General features: G+C 43.5%; 2 protein-coding genes and 1 pseudogene across 2 annotated transcripts; all 3 read right to left on the reverse strand.

The window, feature by feature from the left end:
* Positions 1–16: 16 nt before the first annotated feature.
* LOC123490685 (E3 ubiquitin-protein ligase RNF135-like) lies at positions 17–1,423 on the reverse strand (the record flags this gene model as incomplete). The annotated part of the gene is made up of 2 exons (XM_045220579.1): positions 1,220–1,423; positions 17–574 (listed from the first exon to the last, which is right to left on the reverse strand). A coding segment is annotated over exon 2 (556 nt), but the record flags the coding sequence as incomplete, so codon positions are not given.
* A 390-nt stretch (positions 1,424–1,813) lies between these two features.
* LOC121560063 (E3 ubiquitin-protein ligase TRIM21-like) lies at positions 1,814–4,416 on the reverse strand. The gene is made up of 2 exons (XM_041873118.2): positions 4,384–4,416; positions 1,814–3,725 (listed from the first exon to the last, which is right to left on the reverse strand). The coding sequence occupies exon 2, from the start codon at positions 3,721–3,723 to the stop codon at positions 2,428–2,430; it is 1,296 nt and encodes a 431-aa protein (XP_041729052.2). The 5' UTR covers positions 3,724–3,725; positions 4,384–4,416; the 3' UTR covers positions 1,814–2,427.
* A 9,302-nt stretch (positions 4,417–13,718) lies between these two features.
* Positions 13,719–15,607, reverse strand: LOC121560064 (annotated as a pseudogene).
* Between the last annotated feature and the right edge of the window lie 1,893 nt (positions 15,608–17,500).

A 17,500-nucleotide genomic window follows, 5' to 3' on the forward strand; every position in this document is an offset into this window, starting at 1 on the left:
GACACTGATCTCAGACCAGTCCTTGATGAGTGGAGGTGGTCCAGCTCAGTGATTTCCTGCTCCAGCTCTTCATTGAGCCCTTCAGCCTGCCTCTCAGCTGCTTTCTGCTTCTCCTCAACCACTTCAATGAGCTCTGCCTGACTTCTCTCAATGGAGCGCACCAGAGCAGTGAAGACCTCCACACTTTCTGCTATCTCTTTCTCTGCTTCTCTCTGGCTGAGCTCTACTGAGTATTTGATCGCCTTAACCTTCTGCAGTCGCTCCTGGATCATCTGCTGCACTTGTGCTACTTCTCCAGGATTGGAAGATGACTCCTCTCCATCTGTGACCTTCATCCTCTTAAAATGATCTGCAACATCTCTGAGTGTTGTGTTGGTTTTTGGTTCAGGTCTTCTGTTGAATGTCTCCTTACACAGTGGACACTGGCACAGGGCAGTGCTGTTCCAGTATCCGCTGATACAGGCCTTGCAGAAGTTGTGTCCACATGGAATAGAGACTGGCTCAGTGAACACATCCAGACAGATGGAGCACAGGAACTGCTCTTCAGACAAGACATTGCTGGAGGTGGACATTTCTGAAACATAATCAAAGACCCAAAGTTTGAAATGTAGCCGTCTTCATTTTAGAGTATTTTACTGCCCCCTGCTGTACTGGAGTGTTTGTTCAGGAATATGATTTATTGGTGGATCCCTTCCACTGGCTTGGATGGAATTCTGTGATCCCTCCCTAACCCAGAGCAAGTCCCACCCAACTAGACTACTTTAAAATGCTGCATGCTATCACAGCCATTTGTATCTGTGATCAATCTGGGTTTTCCCCTTTCCATCTGTGGAGCAACAATATCTATAAAATGACTTCCTGGAATGAGTCAGCGTTAGATAGAAATTCACTATTTGAATACTAAATGTATCTTTAGATGCTGAGACGAGTGTATGTAGTTCTACCCAATCGATATTGATTCAGTATTCCACAGACAGACCACGCTTTTTACCCAGAGTAGGTAGAGACCAGATATCCAGAATGTATGTAATTTGACCTACACTTGCATATTATGGAGCACATTTGTATTCACAGTTGGAGAAGTAACTTTCAACTTACTTTTAACATTGTCAATTCTCACATTTTTTACCCGATTTTTTTAACAAAGATCAAAGAAAGAACAATCATAAAAAATATATATCACCAGTGTCCAGGTTAATATCTTTCTTTCTCTACTCACCTGGGAGTGTTTCCCCTCTTGACAGAAGGTGGACTGAGTGTAGCTGTGTGTAGAGTGATGAGGAGCAGGAGAGTTATGCAGTTTATACTTCCACTTTAGCTAAATGTTATCTCTCAACTCCCCCCTGTTCTGCCCAGAATTTAACTGTTGCACTTTCTCTGTGCTTGGCTAAGTTTATTTGACAATTTTAAGTTTGTCTAGGTAAGGGCAAACTAGGTGTGTGTGTGTGTGTGTGTGTGTGTGTGCGTGCGTGCGCGCACATTTGATGTGTGCGTGCATGTTTTCGAGTCATGTAAAATGTATCAGAGCCCAGTGTTGGTCCAGTGAACGTGTCTGTTACTTCCTGTTTCTCAGATGGCACCGGGGCCTGTATGTATTTTTAACCCTGGGTGCTGGAGGTAGAGGGAGGGAGGGAGGGAGGGAGGGAGGTGGAGGGAGGGAGGGAGGTAGAGGGAGGTAGAGGGAGGTGGGAGGGAGGTAGAGGGAGGTAGAGGGAGGTAGAGGGAGGGATGGAGGTAGAGGGGGAGCATCCAGATCTAGAGGTCAGTGTGGGCCTCCGATTTCTGAAATGCACTGCTGCAGTAACCCCTCTGTTCCACTGCCCTCTGGGATGCATCACCCTTATAAGCAATTTTAGACCCATAAAAACCACAACAAAAGATGTATTCATTTTATTTATGATGTTTATTTGACATGGACCACATACAATTAAAACAAACTCACAAGAAGTTCGATGCATCTTGCTAGGTTGAGCTAATTCAGTACATACTCCCAAATTAATCCGAAAGCGGTCTCAACACACTATACTGAAACGTTAAGAATAAATGGGAATGAAGACAGACAAACTAAAACATAATATTCTACTGTAGATCAGATTTATTTAAAAGATGCACCAAAACCATATCAAACATCATGGTCCAGACCGCAAAAGAAGTCACGCTGCACAAATTAACCAATCATTGAACACCACGTTAGATACATTGCAGTCATGCATCAGATTACAATATCATATTGATGCGGTTTCTGGCATGATGTTAAACACCTATCCAGGTGTTGTGAAATGTAGTGTATGACTGCTTGGCAGACGCCCTGGAACGTAGCCCATTACTATCAACACTATTATCAACACTCTTTACAATTGCATGTTTTAGCCTAATTGTTATTTGCTCAATCAGATTAAGTAATCTGTTCCCTTATTGGACACCAATTCAGTCAGTGTGATTGACAGGAGAGATGACCAATGGGGCTGTGTTTGGACCCTCACAATTATCACAGGGGTTCAAGTATGGATATAGTTTCTCAGTGAAGGTACAACCAGAGAAAGAGTAGATATGAGACCTGTTTTCCACATCATAAAAGGAGATCTGACCCTTCTCGTAATCCACAAACACCCCGACCTTCTGGGGTTTCTGGCTGAGGGAGAGGGGGATAGGGGGGGTTTCCTTGACCTCATACTTATTCTCACCCGTCATATACAGAGCCCAGAGTCCACCATCTGGGCTTTTAGCTGTTGGGCCCTTCCTGATGATGGACTCTCTGGCCACTCCTAACTCCCATTCAAATTTCCCCCTAACCTGAACCTCAAAATAGAATCTCCCTGAGGAGAAGCCTTCCTTTCCCAGGACAGCTAGATGTTGATCAAACCTCTTTGGGTTGTCAGGGATATTCCGCCATGTATTTCCATAGCGCACTTGTTTCCTGTCCTCAGACACAATGAGCATGGGGTGTTCTGAATCAAGATCCAGAGTCACATCCACTGACCACTGTCGTAAACTCCTCAGCTCAGCATTACACAACTTCTCCATCTCTTTCAGAAGTGTCTCCTCCAGCTGAGACAGAGCTCTCCTCACAGTTCCTACATGCAGATCCCTGGGAACACTGATCTCAGACCAGTCCTTGGTGTGTGTGGGGAGGTATGGGGGTGGGCAGTACTGGGGGTGGTGGAGGTGGTCCAGCTCAGTGCCTCTCCTCAGCAGCTCAGTGATTTCCTGCTCCAGCTCTTCAATGAGCCCTTCAGCCTGCCTCTCAGCTGCTTTCTGCTTCTCCTCAACCACTTCAATGAGCTCTGCCTGACTTCTCTCAATGGAGCGCACCAGAGCAGTGAAGACCTCCACACTTTCTGCTATCTCTCTCTCTGCATCTCTCTGGCTGAGCTCTACTGAGTATTTGATCTCCCTAACCTTCTGCAGTCGCTCCTGGATCATCTGCTGCACTTGTGCTACTTCTCCAGGATTGGAAGTTGACTCCTCTCCATCTGTGACCTTCATCCTCTTAAAATGATCTGCAACATCTCTGAGTGTTGTGTTGGTTTTTGGTTCAGGTCTTCTGTTGAATGTCTCCTTACACAGTGGACACTGGCACAGGGCAGTGCTGTTCCAGTATCCGCTGATACAGGCCTTGCAGAAGTTGTGTCCACATGGAATAGAGACTGGCTCAGTGAACACATCCAGACAGATGGAGCACAGGAACTGCTCTTCAGACAAGACATTGCTGGAGGTGGACATTTCTGAAACATAATCAAAGACCCAAAGTTTGAAATGTAGCCGGCTTCATTTTAGAGTATTTTACTGCCCCCTGCTGTACTGGAATGTTTGTTCAGGAATATTATTTATTGGTGGATCCCTTCCACTGGCTTGGATGGAATTCTGTGATCCCTCCCTAACCCAGAGCAAGTCCCACCCAACTAGACTACTTTAAAATGCTGCATGCTATCACAGCCAATTGTATATGTGTGAACAACCTTGTTTTCCCCATTCTATCTGTGGAGCAACCGGTTCTATAAAATGACTTCCTGGAATGAGTCAGCGTTGGACAGAGATTAACTATTTCATTACTAAATGTATCTTTAGATGGTAAGACAAGAGTGTATGATTCAGTGTTCCACAGACAGACCATGCTTTTTACCCAGAGTAGGTAGAGAAACGATATCCAGGAGATGTGTAATTTGACCTACCCTTGCATATTATGGAGCACATGCACTAAATGTATCCACATTTGGAGAAGTAACTTTCAACATACTTGTAACATCGTCAATTCTCACATTTATACCATATATATTTGAACAAAGATCAAATAAATAACAGGTGAGAAACACCAGAAGTAATGTGATTATGGAGTAAAATAATCACCGGTGTCCAGGTTCATATCTTTCTTTTTCTACTCACCTGGGAGTGTTTCCCCTCTTGACAGAAGGTGGACTGAGTGTAGCTGTGTGTAGAGTGATAAGGAGCAGGAGAGTTATGCAGTTTATACTTTCACTTTAGCTAAATGTTATCTCTCAACTCCTCCCTGTTCTGCCCAGAACCCAACTGTTGCAGTTTCTCTGTGCTTGGCTTAGTTTATTTGACCATTTTAAGTTTGTACAGGTAAGTGTAAACTAGCTGTGTGTGTGTGTGCGCACATTTGGTGTGTTTGGTGTGTGCGTGCATGTTTTCGAGTCATGTATAAATGTATCAGAGCCCAGTGTTGGTCCAGTGAACGTGTTTGTTCCTTCCTGTGTCTCGGATGGCACTGGGGCCTGTGTGTGTGTATATATATATACAGTGCTAAGAAAAAGTATTTGCCCCCTTTCAGATTTTTTATATATTTTTATTTTTTTTAGTCATTTAGCAGACACTCTTATCCAGAGTGACTTACAGGAGCAATTAGGGTTAAGTGCCTTGCTCAAGGGCACATCGACAGATTTTTCACCTAGTCGGCTCGGGGATTAGAACCAGCGACCTTTCGGTTACTGGCACAACACTCTTAACCACTAAGCTACCTGCCGCCTCTACTTTTGCATATTTGTGATACTGAATGCTATCAGATCTTCAACCAAAACCTAATATTAGATAAAGGGACCATAAGTGAACAAATAGCACAACAATTACATACTTATTTAATAAACAAAGTTATGCAACACCCAATTCCCCTGTGTGAAAAAGTAATTGCCACCTTACACTCAATAACTGTTGTGCCACCTTTAGCTGCAATGACTCCAACCAAATGCTTCCTGTAGTTGTTGATCAGTCTTTCACGTCGCTGTGGAGGAATTTTGGCCCACTCTTCCATGCAGAACTGCTTTAACTCAGTGTTGTGTGGGTTTTCAAGCATGAACTGCTTGTTTCAAGTCCTGCCACAACATCTCAATTGGGATTAGGTCTGGACTTTGACTAGGCCATTCCAAAACTTCCAATTTGTTGCTTTTTAGCAATTTTCATGTAGACTTGATTGTGTGTTTTGGATCATTGTCTTGCTGCATGACCCAGCTGCGCTTCAGCTTCAGCTCACAGACGGATGGTCTGACATTCTCATGTAGAATTCTCTGATACAGAGCAGAATTCATGGATCCTTCTGTTAAGGCAAGTCGTTCCAGGTCCTGAGGCAGCAAAGCATCCCCAAACCATCACACACAACCACCACCATGCTTGACCTTTGGTATGATGTTCTTACTGTGGAATGACAGAGTTTGGTTTGCCAGGCATTACTGGAACCATGTCGTCCAAAAGTTATACTTTTGAATCATCTGTCCATAGAACGTTCTTCCAAGAGTCTTGATGATCATCCAGGTGCTTTTTGGCAAACTTGAGTCAACTTTTTGGACGAGATGGGTCCCATTTATGCCTGGCGAAAACCATTTCATAGCACTGTATGTGTATATATATATATATACAGTGGGGAGAACAAGTATTTGATACACTGCCGATTTTGCAGGTTTTCCTACTTACAAAGCATGTAGAGGTCTGTCATTTTTATCATAGGTACACTTCAACTGTGAGAGACGGAATCTAAAACAAAAATCCAGAAAATCACATTGTATGATTTTTAGGTAATTAATTTGCATTTTATTGCATGACATAAGTATTTGATCACCTACCAACCAGTACGATTTCCGGCTCTCACAGACCTGTTAGTTTTTCTTTAAGAAGCCCTCCTGTTCTCCACTCATTACCTGTATTAACTGCACCTGTTTGAACTCGTTACCTGTATAAAAGACACCTGTCCACACACTCAATCAAACAGACTCCAACCTCTCCACAATGGCCAAGACCAGAGAGCTGTGTAAGGACATAAGGGATAAAATTGTAGACCTGCACAAGGCTGGGATGTGCTACAGGACAATAGGGCAAGCAGCTTGGTGAGAAGGGCAACAACTGTTGGCGCAATTATTAGAAAATGGAAGAAGTTCAAGATGACGGTCAATCACCCTCGGTCTGGGGCTCCATGCAAGATCTCACTTCGTGGGGCATCAATGATCATGAGGAAGGTGAGGGATCAGCCCAGAACTACACGGCAGGACCTGGTCAATGACCTGAAGAGACCTGGGAACACAGTCTCAAAGAAAACCATTAGTAACACACTACGCCGTCATGGATTAAAATCCTGCAGTGCACGCAAGGTCCCCCTGCTCAAGCCAGCGCATGTCCAGGCCCGTCTGAAGTTTGCCAATGACCATCTGGATGATCCAGAGGAGGAATGGGAGAAGGTCATGTGGTCTGATGAGACAAAAATATAGCTTTTGGTCTAAACTCCACTGCGCCGTGTTTGGAGGAAGAAGAAGGATGAGTACAACCCCAAGAACACCATCCCAACCATGAACATGTAGGTGGAAACATCATTCTTTGGGGATGCTTTTTCTGCAAAAGGGACAGGACGACTGCACCGTATTGAGGGGAGGATGGATGGGGCCATGTATCGCGAGATCTTGGCCAACAACCTCCTTCCCTCAGTAAGAGCATTGAAGATAGGTCGTGGCTGGGTCTTCCAGCATGACAACGACCCCGAAACACACAGCCAGGGCAACTATGGAGTGGCTCCGTAAGAAGCATCTCAAGGTCCTGGAGTGGCCTAGCCAGTCTCCAGACCTGAACCCAATAGAAAATCTTTGGAGAGTGCTGAAAGTCCCTATTGCCCAGCGACAGCCCCCGAAACCTGAAGGATCTGGAGAAGGTCTGTATGGAGGAGTGGTCCAAAATCCCTGCTGCAGTGTGTGTGTGCAAACCTGGTCAAGACCTACAGGAAACGTATGATCTGTAATTGCAAACAAAGGTTTCTGTACCAAATATTAAGTTCTGCTTTTCTGATGTATCAAATACTTATGTCATGCAATAAAATGCAAATTAATTACCTAAAATCATACAATGTGATTTTCTGGATTTTTGTTTTAGATTCCGTCTCTCACAGTTGAAGTGTACCTATGATAAAAATGACAGACCTCTACATGCTTTGTAAGTAGGAAAACCTGCAAATTGGCAGTGTATCAAATACTTGTTCTCCCCACTGTGTGTGTGTGTGTGTGTTATATATATATATATATATATATATATATATATATATACACACACACACACAGTGGGGGAAAAAAGTATTTAGTCAGCCACCAATTGTGCAAGTTCTCCCCACAAAAAGATGAGAGAGGCCTGTAATTTTCATCATAGGTACACGTCAACTATGACAGACAAATTGAGAAAAAATCCAGAAAATCACATTGTAGGATTTTTTATGAATTTATATGCAAATTATGGTGGAAAATAAGTATTTGGTCACCTACAAACAAGCAAGATTTCTGGCTCTCACAGACCTGTAACTTCTTCTTTAAGAGGCTCTCTGTCCTCCACTCGTTACCTGTTTAATGGCACCTGTTTGTACTTGTTATCAGTATATAAGACACCTGTCCACAACCTCAAACAGTCACACTCCAAACTCCACTATGGCCAAGACCAAAGAGCTGTCAAAGGACACCAGAAACAAAATTGTAGACCTGCACCAGGCTGGGAAGACTGAATCTGCAATAGGTAAGCAGCTTGGTTTGAAGAAATCAACTGTGGGAGCAATTATTAGGAAATGGAAGACATACAAGACCACTGATAATCTCCCCTCGATCTGGGGCTCCACGCAAGATCTCACCCCGTGGGATCAAAATGATCACAAGAACGGTGAGCAAAAATCCCAGAACCACACGGGGGGACCTAGTGAATGACCTGCAGAGAGCTGGGACCAAAGTAACAAAGCCTACCATCAGTAACACACTACGCCGCCAGGGACTCAAATCCTGCAGTGCCAGACGTGTCCCCCCTGCTTAAGCCAGTACATGTCCAGGCCCGTCTGAAGTTTGCTAGAGTGCATTTGGATGATCCAGAAGAGGATTGGGAGAATGTCATATGGTCAGATGAAACCAAAATATAACTTTTTTGGTAAAAACTAAACTCGTCGTGTTTGGAGGACAAAGAATGCTGAGTTGCATCCAAAGAACACCATACCTACTGTGAAGCATGGGGGTGGAAACATCATGCTTTGGGGCTGTTTTTCTGCAAAGGGACCAGGACGACTGATCCGTGTAAAGGGAAGAATGAATGGGGCCATGTATCGTGAGGTTTTGAGTGAAAACCTCCTTCCATCAGCAAGGGCATTGAAGATGAAACGTGGCTGGGTCTTTCAGCATGACAACGATTCCAAACACACCGCCCGGGCAACGAAGGAGTGGCTTCGTAAGAAGCATTTCAAGATCCTGGAGTGGCCTAGCCAGTCTGCAGATCTCAACCCCATAGAAAATCTTTGGAGAGAGTTGAAAGTCCGTGTTGCCCAGCGACAGCCCCAAAACATCACTGCTCTAGAGGAGATCTGCATGGAGGAATGGGCCAAAATACCAGCAACATTGTGTGAAAACCTTGTGAAGACTTACAGAAAACGTTTGACCTGTGTCATTGCCAACAAAGGGTATATAACAAAATATTGAGAGACTTTTGTTATTGACCAAATACTTATTTTCCACCATAATTTGCAAATAAATTCATAAAAAATCCTACAATGTGATTTTCTGGAGAAAAAAAATCTCATTTTGTCTGTCATAGTTGACGTGTACCTATGATGAAAATTACAGGCCTCTCTCATCTTTTTAAGTGGGAGAACTTGCACAATTGGTGGCTGACTAAATACTTTTTTTCGCCACTGTACACTGCTCAAAAAAATAAAGGGAACACTTAAACAACACAATGTAACTCCAAGTCAATCACAATTCTGTGAAATCAAACTGTCCACTTAGGAAGCAACACTGATTGACAATAAATGTCACATGCTGTTGTGCAAATGGAATAGACAACTGGTGGAAATGATAGGCAATTAGCAAGACACCCCCAATAAAGGACTTCTCAGTTCCTATGCTTCCTGGCTGATGTTTTGGTCACTTTTGAATGCTGGCGGTGCTTTCACTCTAGTGGTAGCATGAGACGGAGTCTACAACCCACACAAGTGGCTCAGGTAGTGCAGCTCATCCAGGATGGCACATCAATGCGAGCTGTGGCAAGAAGGTTTGCTGTGTCTGTCAGCGTAGTGTCCAGAGCATGGAGGCGCTACCAGGAGACAGGCCAGTACATCAGGAGACGTGGAGGAGGCCATAGGATGGCAACAACCCAGCAGCAGGACTGCTACCTCCGCCTTTGTGTAAGGAGGAGCAGGAGGAGCACTGCCAGAGTCCCTGCAAAATGACCTCCAGCAGGCCACAAATGTGCATGTGTCTGCTCAAACGGTCAGAAACAGACGCCATGAGGGTGGTATGAGGGCCCGACGTCCACAGGTGGGGGTTGTAGCTTACAGCCAGAGGTAGCCTGACTGCCATTAGGTACCGAGATGAGATCCTCAGACCCCTTGTGAGACCTATGCTGGTGCGGTTGGCCCTGGGTTCCTCCTAATGCAAGACAATGCTAGATCTCATGTGGCTGGAGTGTGTCAGCAGTTCCTGCAAGAGGAAGGCATTGATGCTATGGACTAGCCCGCCCGTTTCCCCAGACCTGAATCCAATTGAGCACATCTGGGACATCATGTCTCGCTCCATCCACCAACGCCACGTTGCACCACAGACTGTCCAGGAGTTGGCGGATGCTTTAGTCCAGGTCTGGGAGGAGATCCTCAGGAGACCATCCGCCACCTCATCAGGAGCATACCCAGGCGTTGTAGGGAGGTCATACAGGCACGTGGAGGCCACACACACTACTGAGCCTCATTTTGAATTGTTTTAAGGACATTACATCAAAGTTGGATCAGCCTGTAGTGTGGTTTTCCACTTTAATTTTGAGGGTGACTCCAAATCCAGACCTCCATGGGTTGATTAAATTTGATTTCCATTGATAATTTTTGTGTGATTTTGTTGTCAGCACATTCAACTATGTAAAGAAAACTGTTCCCTTTATTTTTTGGAGCAGTGTATATATATGTGTGTGTGTGTGTGTGTGAGGGGAAAAAAGTATTTGATCCCCTGATGATTTTATACGTTTGCCCACTGACAAAGAAATGATCAGTCTATAATTTTAAGGGTAGGTTTATTTGAACAGTGAGAGACAGAATAACAACAAAAAATCCAGAAAAACGCATGTCAAAAATGTTATAAATTGATTTGCATTTTAATGAGGAAAATAAGTATTTGACCCCCTCAATCAGAAAGATTTCTGGCTCCCAGGTGTATTTTATACAGGTAACGAGTTGCTCCTAATCTCAGCTTGTTACCTGTATAAAAGACACCTGTCCACAGAAGCAATCAATCAATCAGATTCCAAACTCTCCACCATGGCCAAGACCAAAGAGCTCTCCAAGGATGTCAGGGACAACATTGTAGACCTACACAAGGCTGGAATGGTGACAAGACCATCGCCAAGCAGCTTGGTGAGAAGGTGACAACAGTTGGTGCGATTATTCGCAAATGGAAGAAACACAAAATAACTGTCAATCTCCCCTCGGCCTGGGGCTCCATGCAAGATCTCACCGTGGAGTTGCAATGATCATGAGAACGGTGAGAATCAGCCCAGAACTACACGGGAGGATCTTGTCAATGATCTCAAGGCAGTTGGGACCATAGTCACCAAGAAAACAATTGGTAACACACTACGCCGTGAAGGACTGAAATCCTGCAGCGCCCGCAAGGTCCCCCTGCTCAAGAAAGCACATATACAGGCCAGTCTGAAGTTTGCCAATGAACATCTGAATGATTCAGAGGAGAACTGGGTGAAGTGTTGTGGTCAGATGAGACCAAAATCGAGCTCTTTGGCATCAACTCAACTCGCCGTGTTTGGAGGAGGAGGAATGCTGCCTATGACCCCAAGAACACCATCCCCACCGTCAAACATGGAGGTGGAAACATTATGCTTTGGGGGTGTTTTTCTGCTAAGGGGACAGGACAACTTCACCGCATCAAAGGGACGATGGATGGGGTCATGTACCGTCAAATCTTGGGTAAGAACCTCTTTCCCTCAGCCAGGGCATTGAAAATGGGTCGTGGATGGGTATTCCAGCATGACAATGACCCAAAACACACGGCCAAGGCAACAAAGGAGTGGCTCAAGAAGAAGCACATTAAGGTCCTGGAGTGGCCTAGCCAGTCTCCAGACCTTAATCCCATAGAAAATCTGTGGAGGGGCTGAAGGTTCGAGTTGCCAAATGTCAGCCTCGAAACCTTAATGACTTGGAGAAGATCTGCAAAGAGGAGTGGAACAAAATCCCTCCTGAGATGTGTGAAAACCTGGTGGCCAACTACAAGAAACGTCTGACCTCTGTGATTGCCAAAAAGGTTGTTGCCACCAAGTACTAAGTCATGTTTTGCAGAGGGGTCAAATACTTATTTCCCTTATTAAAATGCAAATCAATTAATAACATTTTGACATGCGTTTTTCTGGATTTTTGTTGTTGTTATTCTGTCTCACTGTTCAAATAAACCTAACATTAAAATTATAGACTGATCATGTCTTTGTCAGTGGGCAAACATACAAAATCAGCAGGGGATCAAATACTTTTTTCCCTCACTGTGTATATATACAGGTAAAAGTCAGTAAATTAGAATATTTTGAAAAACTTGATTTATTTCAGTAATTGCATTCAAAAGGTGTAACTTGTACATTATATTTATTCATTGCACACAGACTGATGCATTCAAATGTTTATTTCATTTAATTTGATGATTTGAAGTGGCAACAAATGAAAATCCAAAATTCGCGTGTGTCACAAAATTAGAATATTGTGTAAGGGTTACATTTTGAAGACACCTGGTGCCACAAACTAATCAGCTGATTAACTCAAAACACCTGCAAAGGGCTTAAATGGTCTCTCAGTCCAGTTCTGAAGCCTACACAAACATGGGGGAAGACTTCAGATTTGACAGCTGTCCAAAAGGCGATCATCGACACATTGCACAAGGAGGGAAAGACACAAAAGGTTATTGCAGAAGAGGCTGGCTGTTCTCAGAGCTCTGTGTCCAAACACATTAATAGAGAGGCAAAGGGAAGGAAAAACTGTGGTCAGAAAAAGTGTGCAAGCGATAGGGATCACCGCGCCTAGTCAAGATTGTGGGAAAAAAACCCATTCAAAAATGTGGGGGAGATTCTGCAGGAGTGGACAGCTGCTGGAGTCAGGGCTTCAAGATCCACCACCAAGAGACGCTTGAAGACATGGGTTTCAACTGCCGCATACCTCGTGTCAAGCCACTGTTGACCAAGAAACAGCGCAAAGCGTCTCACCTGGGCTAAGGAAAAAAAAGAGCTGGACTGCTGCTGAGTGGTCTAAAGTCATGTTTTCTGACGAAAGCAAATTTTGCATTTCCTTTGGAAATCGAGGTCCCAGAGTCTGGAGGAAGACAGGAGAGGCACAGGATCCACGTTGCCTGAAGTCTAGTGTAAAGTTTCCACCATCAGTGATGGTTTGGGGTGCCATGTCATCTGCTGGTGTCGGTCCACTCTGTTTCCTGAGATCCAGGGTCAACGCAGCCGTCTACCAGCAAGTTTTAGAGCACTTCATGCTTCCTGCTGCTGACCTGCTCTATGGAGATGGAGATTTCAGGTTCCAACAGGACTTGGCGCCTGCACACAGCGCAAAATCTACCCGTGCCTGGTTTACGGACCATGGTATTTCTGTTCTAAATTGGCCAGCCAACTCCCTGACCTTAGCCCCATAGAAAATCTGTGGGGTATTGTGAAAAGGAAGATGCAGAATGCCAGACCCAACAACGCAGAAGAGTTGAAGGCCACTATCAGAGCAACCTGGGCTCTCATAACACCTGAGCAGTGCCAGAAACTCATCGACTCATGCCACGCCGCATTAATGCAGTAATTGAGGCAAAAGGAGCTCCAACCAAGTATTGAGTATTGTACATGCTCATATTTTTCATTTTCATACTTTTCAGTTGGCCAACATTTCTAAAAAAATCCCTTTTTGTATTAGCCTTAAGTAATATTCTAATTTTGTGACACACGGAATTTTGGATTTTCATTTGTTGCCACTTCAAATCATCAAAATTAAATGAAATAAACATTTGAATGCATCAGTCTGTGTGCAATGAATAAATATAATGTACAAGTTACACCTTTTGAATGCAATTACTGAAATAAATCAAGTTTTTCAAAATATTCTAATTTACTGACTTTTACCTGTATATAAATACATATCCTTTAAAAAAAAGATTTCCCTTTATTACTTTCCAACCCCACCACCCATTCCCTAATTGGAGTAAACTAGTGAACAACATTGCTTAGGCCTCTACTTCCAGTTTCTACATACTATATGTATATTTAACCCTGGGTGCTGGAGAGGGAGGTAGAGAGGGAGCAGCCACATCTAGTGGTCAGTGTTGACCTCAGAAGCCACTGCTGCAGTAACTCCTCTGTTCCTCTGCCCTCTGAGAAGCATAACCCTCTACCTCTAACAGGATACTAATCTCCTTTTATACAAAACATTTAGCTAGATATTGTTATTGTCTTTATTGACCAAAACAAACAATAACATATTTATTACGTTATATTTGACAGGGTTCACACACAATTAAAACATAAATCTCACAAGGAATTCGATGCATCTTGCTAGATTTAGCTAATTCAGTACAACATACTCCCAAATTAATCCAAACAAGGTCTCAACACTGTATTGAAAAATGAGAAAAATAAATGGGAAATCTGCTTGAAATCTGATGTATTGTAGATCAGATTTCAAGCATAATTCTCTGATTTAAAAGATGCACCAAAACCATATCAAACATCATGGTCCAGACAGGCTGCAAAATAAGTCACGCTGCACAAATTAACCAATCATTGAACGCCACGTTAGATACATTGCAGTCATGCATCAGATTACAATATCATATTGATGCGGTTTCTGGCATGATGTTAAACACCTATCCACGTGTTGTGAAATGTAGTGTATGACTGCTTGGCAGACGCCCTGGAACGTGGCCCATTATTATCAACACTATTATCAACACTCTTTACAATTGCATGTCTTAGCCTAATTGTTATTTGCTCAATCAGATTAAGTAATCTGTTCCCTTATTGGACACCAATTCAGTCAGTGTGATTGACAGAAGAGATGACCAATGGGGCTTTGTTGGGACCCTCTGAATTATTACAGGGGTTCAAGTATGGATATAGTTTCTCAGTGAAGGTACAACCAGTGAAAGAGTAGATATGAGACCTGTTTTCTACATCATAAAACGAGATCTGACCCTTCTCGTAATCCACAAACACCCCCACCTTCTGGGGTTTCTGGCTGAGGGAGAGGGGGATAGGGGGGGTTTCCTTGACCTCATACTTATTCTCACCCTTCATATACAGAGCCCAGAGTCCACCATCTTTGCTTTTAGCTGTTGGGCCCTTCCTGATGATGGACTCTCTGGCCACACCTAACACCCATTCAATTTTCCCCCTAACCTGAACTTCAAAGTAGAATCTCCCTGAGGAGAAGCCTTCCTTTCCCAGGACAGCAAAACGTGTACTAAACCTCTTTGGATTGTCAGGGATATTCCGCTGTGTGCCTTGAAAGCTCACTTGCTTCCTGTTCTGCGACACAATGAGCTTGGGGTGTACTGTATCAAGATCCAGAGTCACATCCACTGACCACTGTCGTAAACTCCTCAGCTCAGCATTACACAACTTCTCCATCTCTTTCAGAAGTGTCTCCTCCAGCTGAGACAGAGCTCTCCTCACAGTTCCTACATGCAGATCCCTGGGAACACTGATCTCAGACCAGTCCTTGATCGGGGATGGGGAGTTCTGGAGGAGGTGGAGGTGGTCCAGCTCAGTGCCTCTCCTCAGCAGCTCAGTGATTTCCTGCTCCAGCTCTTCAATGAGCCCTTCAGCCCGCCTCTCAGCTGCTTTCTGCTTCTCCTCAACCACTTCAATGAGCTCTGCCTGACTTCTCTCAATGGAGTCGCACCAGAGCAGTGAAGACCTCCACACTTTCTGCTATCTCTTTCTCTGCTTCTCTCTGGCTGAGCTCTACTGAGTATTTGATCTCCTTAACCTTCTGCAGTCGCTCCTGGATCATCTGCTGCACTTGTGCTACTTCTCCAGGATTGGAAGATGACTCCTCTCCGTCTTTGACCTTCATCCTCTTAAAATGATCTGCAACATCTCTGAGTGTTGTGTTGGTTTTTGGTTCAGGTCTTCTGTTGAATGTCTTACACAGTGGACACTGGCACAGGGCAGTGCTGTTCCAGTATCCGCTGATACAGGCCTTGCAGAAGTTGTGTCCACATGGAATAGAGACTGGCTCAGTGAACACATCCAGACAGATGGAGCACAGGAACTGCTCTTCAGACAAGACATTGCTGGAGGTCGACATTTCTGAAACATAATCAAAGACCCAAAGTTTGAAATGTAGCTGTCTTCATTTTAGAGTATTTTACTGCCCCCTGCTGTACTGGAATGTTTGTTCAGGAATATTATTTATTGGTGGATCCCTTCCACTGGCTTGGATGGAATTCTGTGATCCCTCCCTAACCCAGAGCAAGTCCCACCCAACTAGACTACTTTAAAATGCTGCATGCTATCACAGCCATTTGTATCTGTGTGAACAACCTTGTTTTCCCCATTCTATCTGTGGAGCAACCAGTTCTATAAAATGACTTCCTGGAATGAGTCAGCGTTGGACAGAGATTAACTATTTCTTTACTAAATGTATCTTTAGATGGTAAGACGAGTGTATGTAGCTCTACCAAAATATTATTGATTCAGTGTTCCACAGACAGACCATGCTTTTTACCCAGAGTAGGTAGAGAAACGATATCCAGGAGATGTGTAATTTGACCTACCCTTGCATATTATGTAGCACATGCACTAAATGTATCCACATTTGGAGAAGTAACTTTCAACATACTTGTAACATCGTCAATTCTCACATTTACACCAGATATATTTTAACAAAGATCAAATAAATAACAGGTGAGAAACACCAGAAGTAATGTGATTATGGAGTAAAATCATCACCAGTGTCCAGGTTCATATCTTTCTTTCTCTACTCACCTGGGAGTGTTTCCCCTCTTGACAGAAGGTGGACTGAGTGTAGCTGTGTGTAGAGTGATGAGGAGCAGGAGACTTATGCAGTTTATACTTCCACTTTCACAATCAAATACGATCAGTCAATCATGTCAAACACGTGCACACGGTATAGTGAAATGCTCACTAACTCTCCTCAACAATCCAGTACAATAACTATCATTCAAGAATCAAATGCCAAATACAAAAGTCCCAAAATAACAAGTAGTAATATAAAGTAGAAGAAAACAGTAATACAAACTACTATGAGAAGTACACTACCTTTCAAAAGTTTGGGGTCACTTAGAAAGTTCTTTGTTTCTGGCCATTTTGATTCTGTAATCGAACCCACAATTGCTGATGCTCCAGATACTCAACTAGTCTCAAGAAGGCCAGTTTTATTGCTTCTTTAATCAGCACAACAGTTTTCAGCTGTGCTAACATAATTGCAAAAGGGTTTTCTAATTATCAATTAGCCTTTTAAAATGATAAACTTGGATTAGAAAACACAACGTGCCATTGGAACACAGGACTGATGGTTGCTGATAATGGGCCTCTGTATGCCTATGTAGATATTCCATAAAAAATCAGCCGTTTCCAGCTACAATAGCCATTTACAACGTCTACACTGTATTTCCGAACAAGTTGATGTTATATTAATGGACAAAAAATTTGCTTTTCTTTCGAAAACATGGACATTCTTAAGTGACCCCAAACTTTTGAACGGTAGTGTATGTATATAAAGTATCTGATTTATCAAAATGGAGACTCTTTTATACAAGTAGTAAAGTGAATTGGTAAAGCAGCTTCAGTAAACAGCAGTTGAAGCCAATGGAGCAGTGCAGTAGCTTCTGTCTCCTAGTCTGCTGTGTTCTGTTGCTGCTGGTCTGCCCGTCATCTGTCCACCCAACCAGAGACGTTAGGCTAGGTACAATGACACTCACAAGACATGACATTGCAAATGTATTGTCCCTTCAATTACAAGCTGAATTGCAATATACACGATGCATACATAGTATTA

Source organism: Coregonus clupeaformis, unplaced genomic scaffold (genome assembly GCF_020615455.1).
Source record: "Coregonus clupeaformis isolate EN_2021a unplaced genomic scaffold, ASM2061545v1 scaf4393, whole genome shotgun sequence".
Classification (NCBI taxonomy): Eukaryota; Metazoa; Chordata; class Actinopteri; order Salmoniformes; family Salmonidae; genus Coregonus; species Coregonus clupeaformis.

Bases quoted from the DNA above. Each gene is read 5' to 3' on its own strand.
- LOC121560063 (XM_041873118.2), bottom strand. From the start codon at position 3,723: ATGTCCACCTCCAGCAATGTCTTGTCTGAAGAGCAGTTCCTGTGCTCC.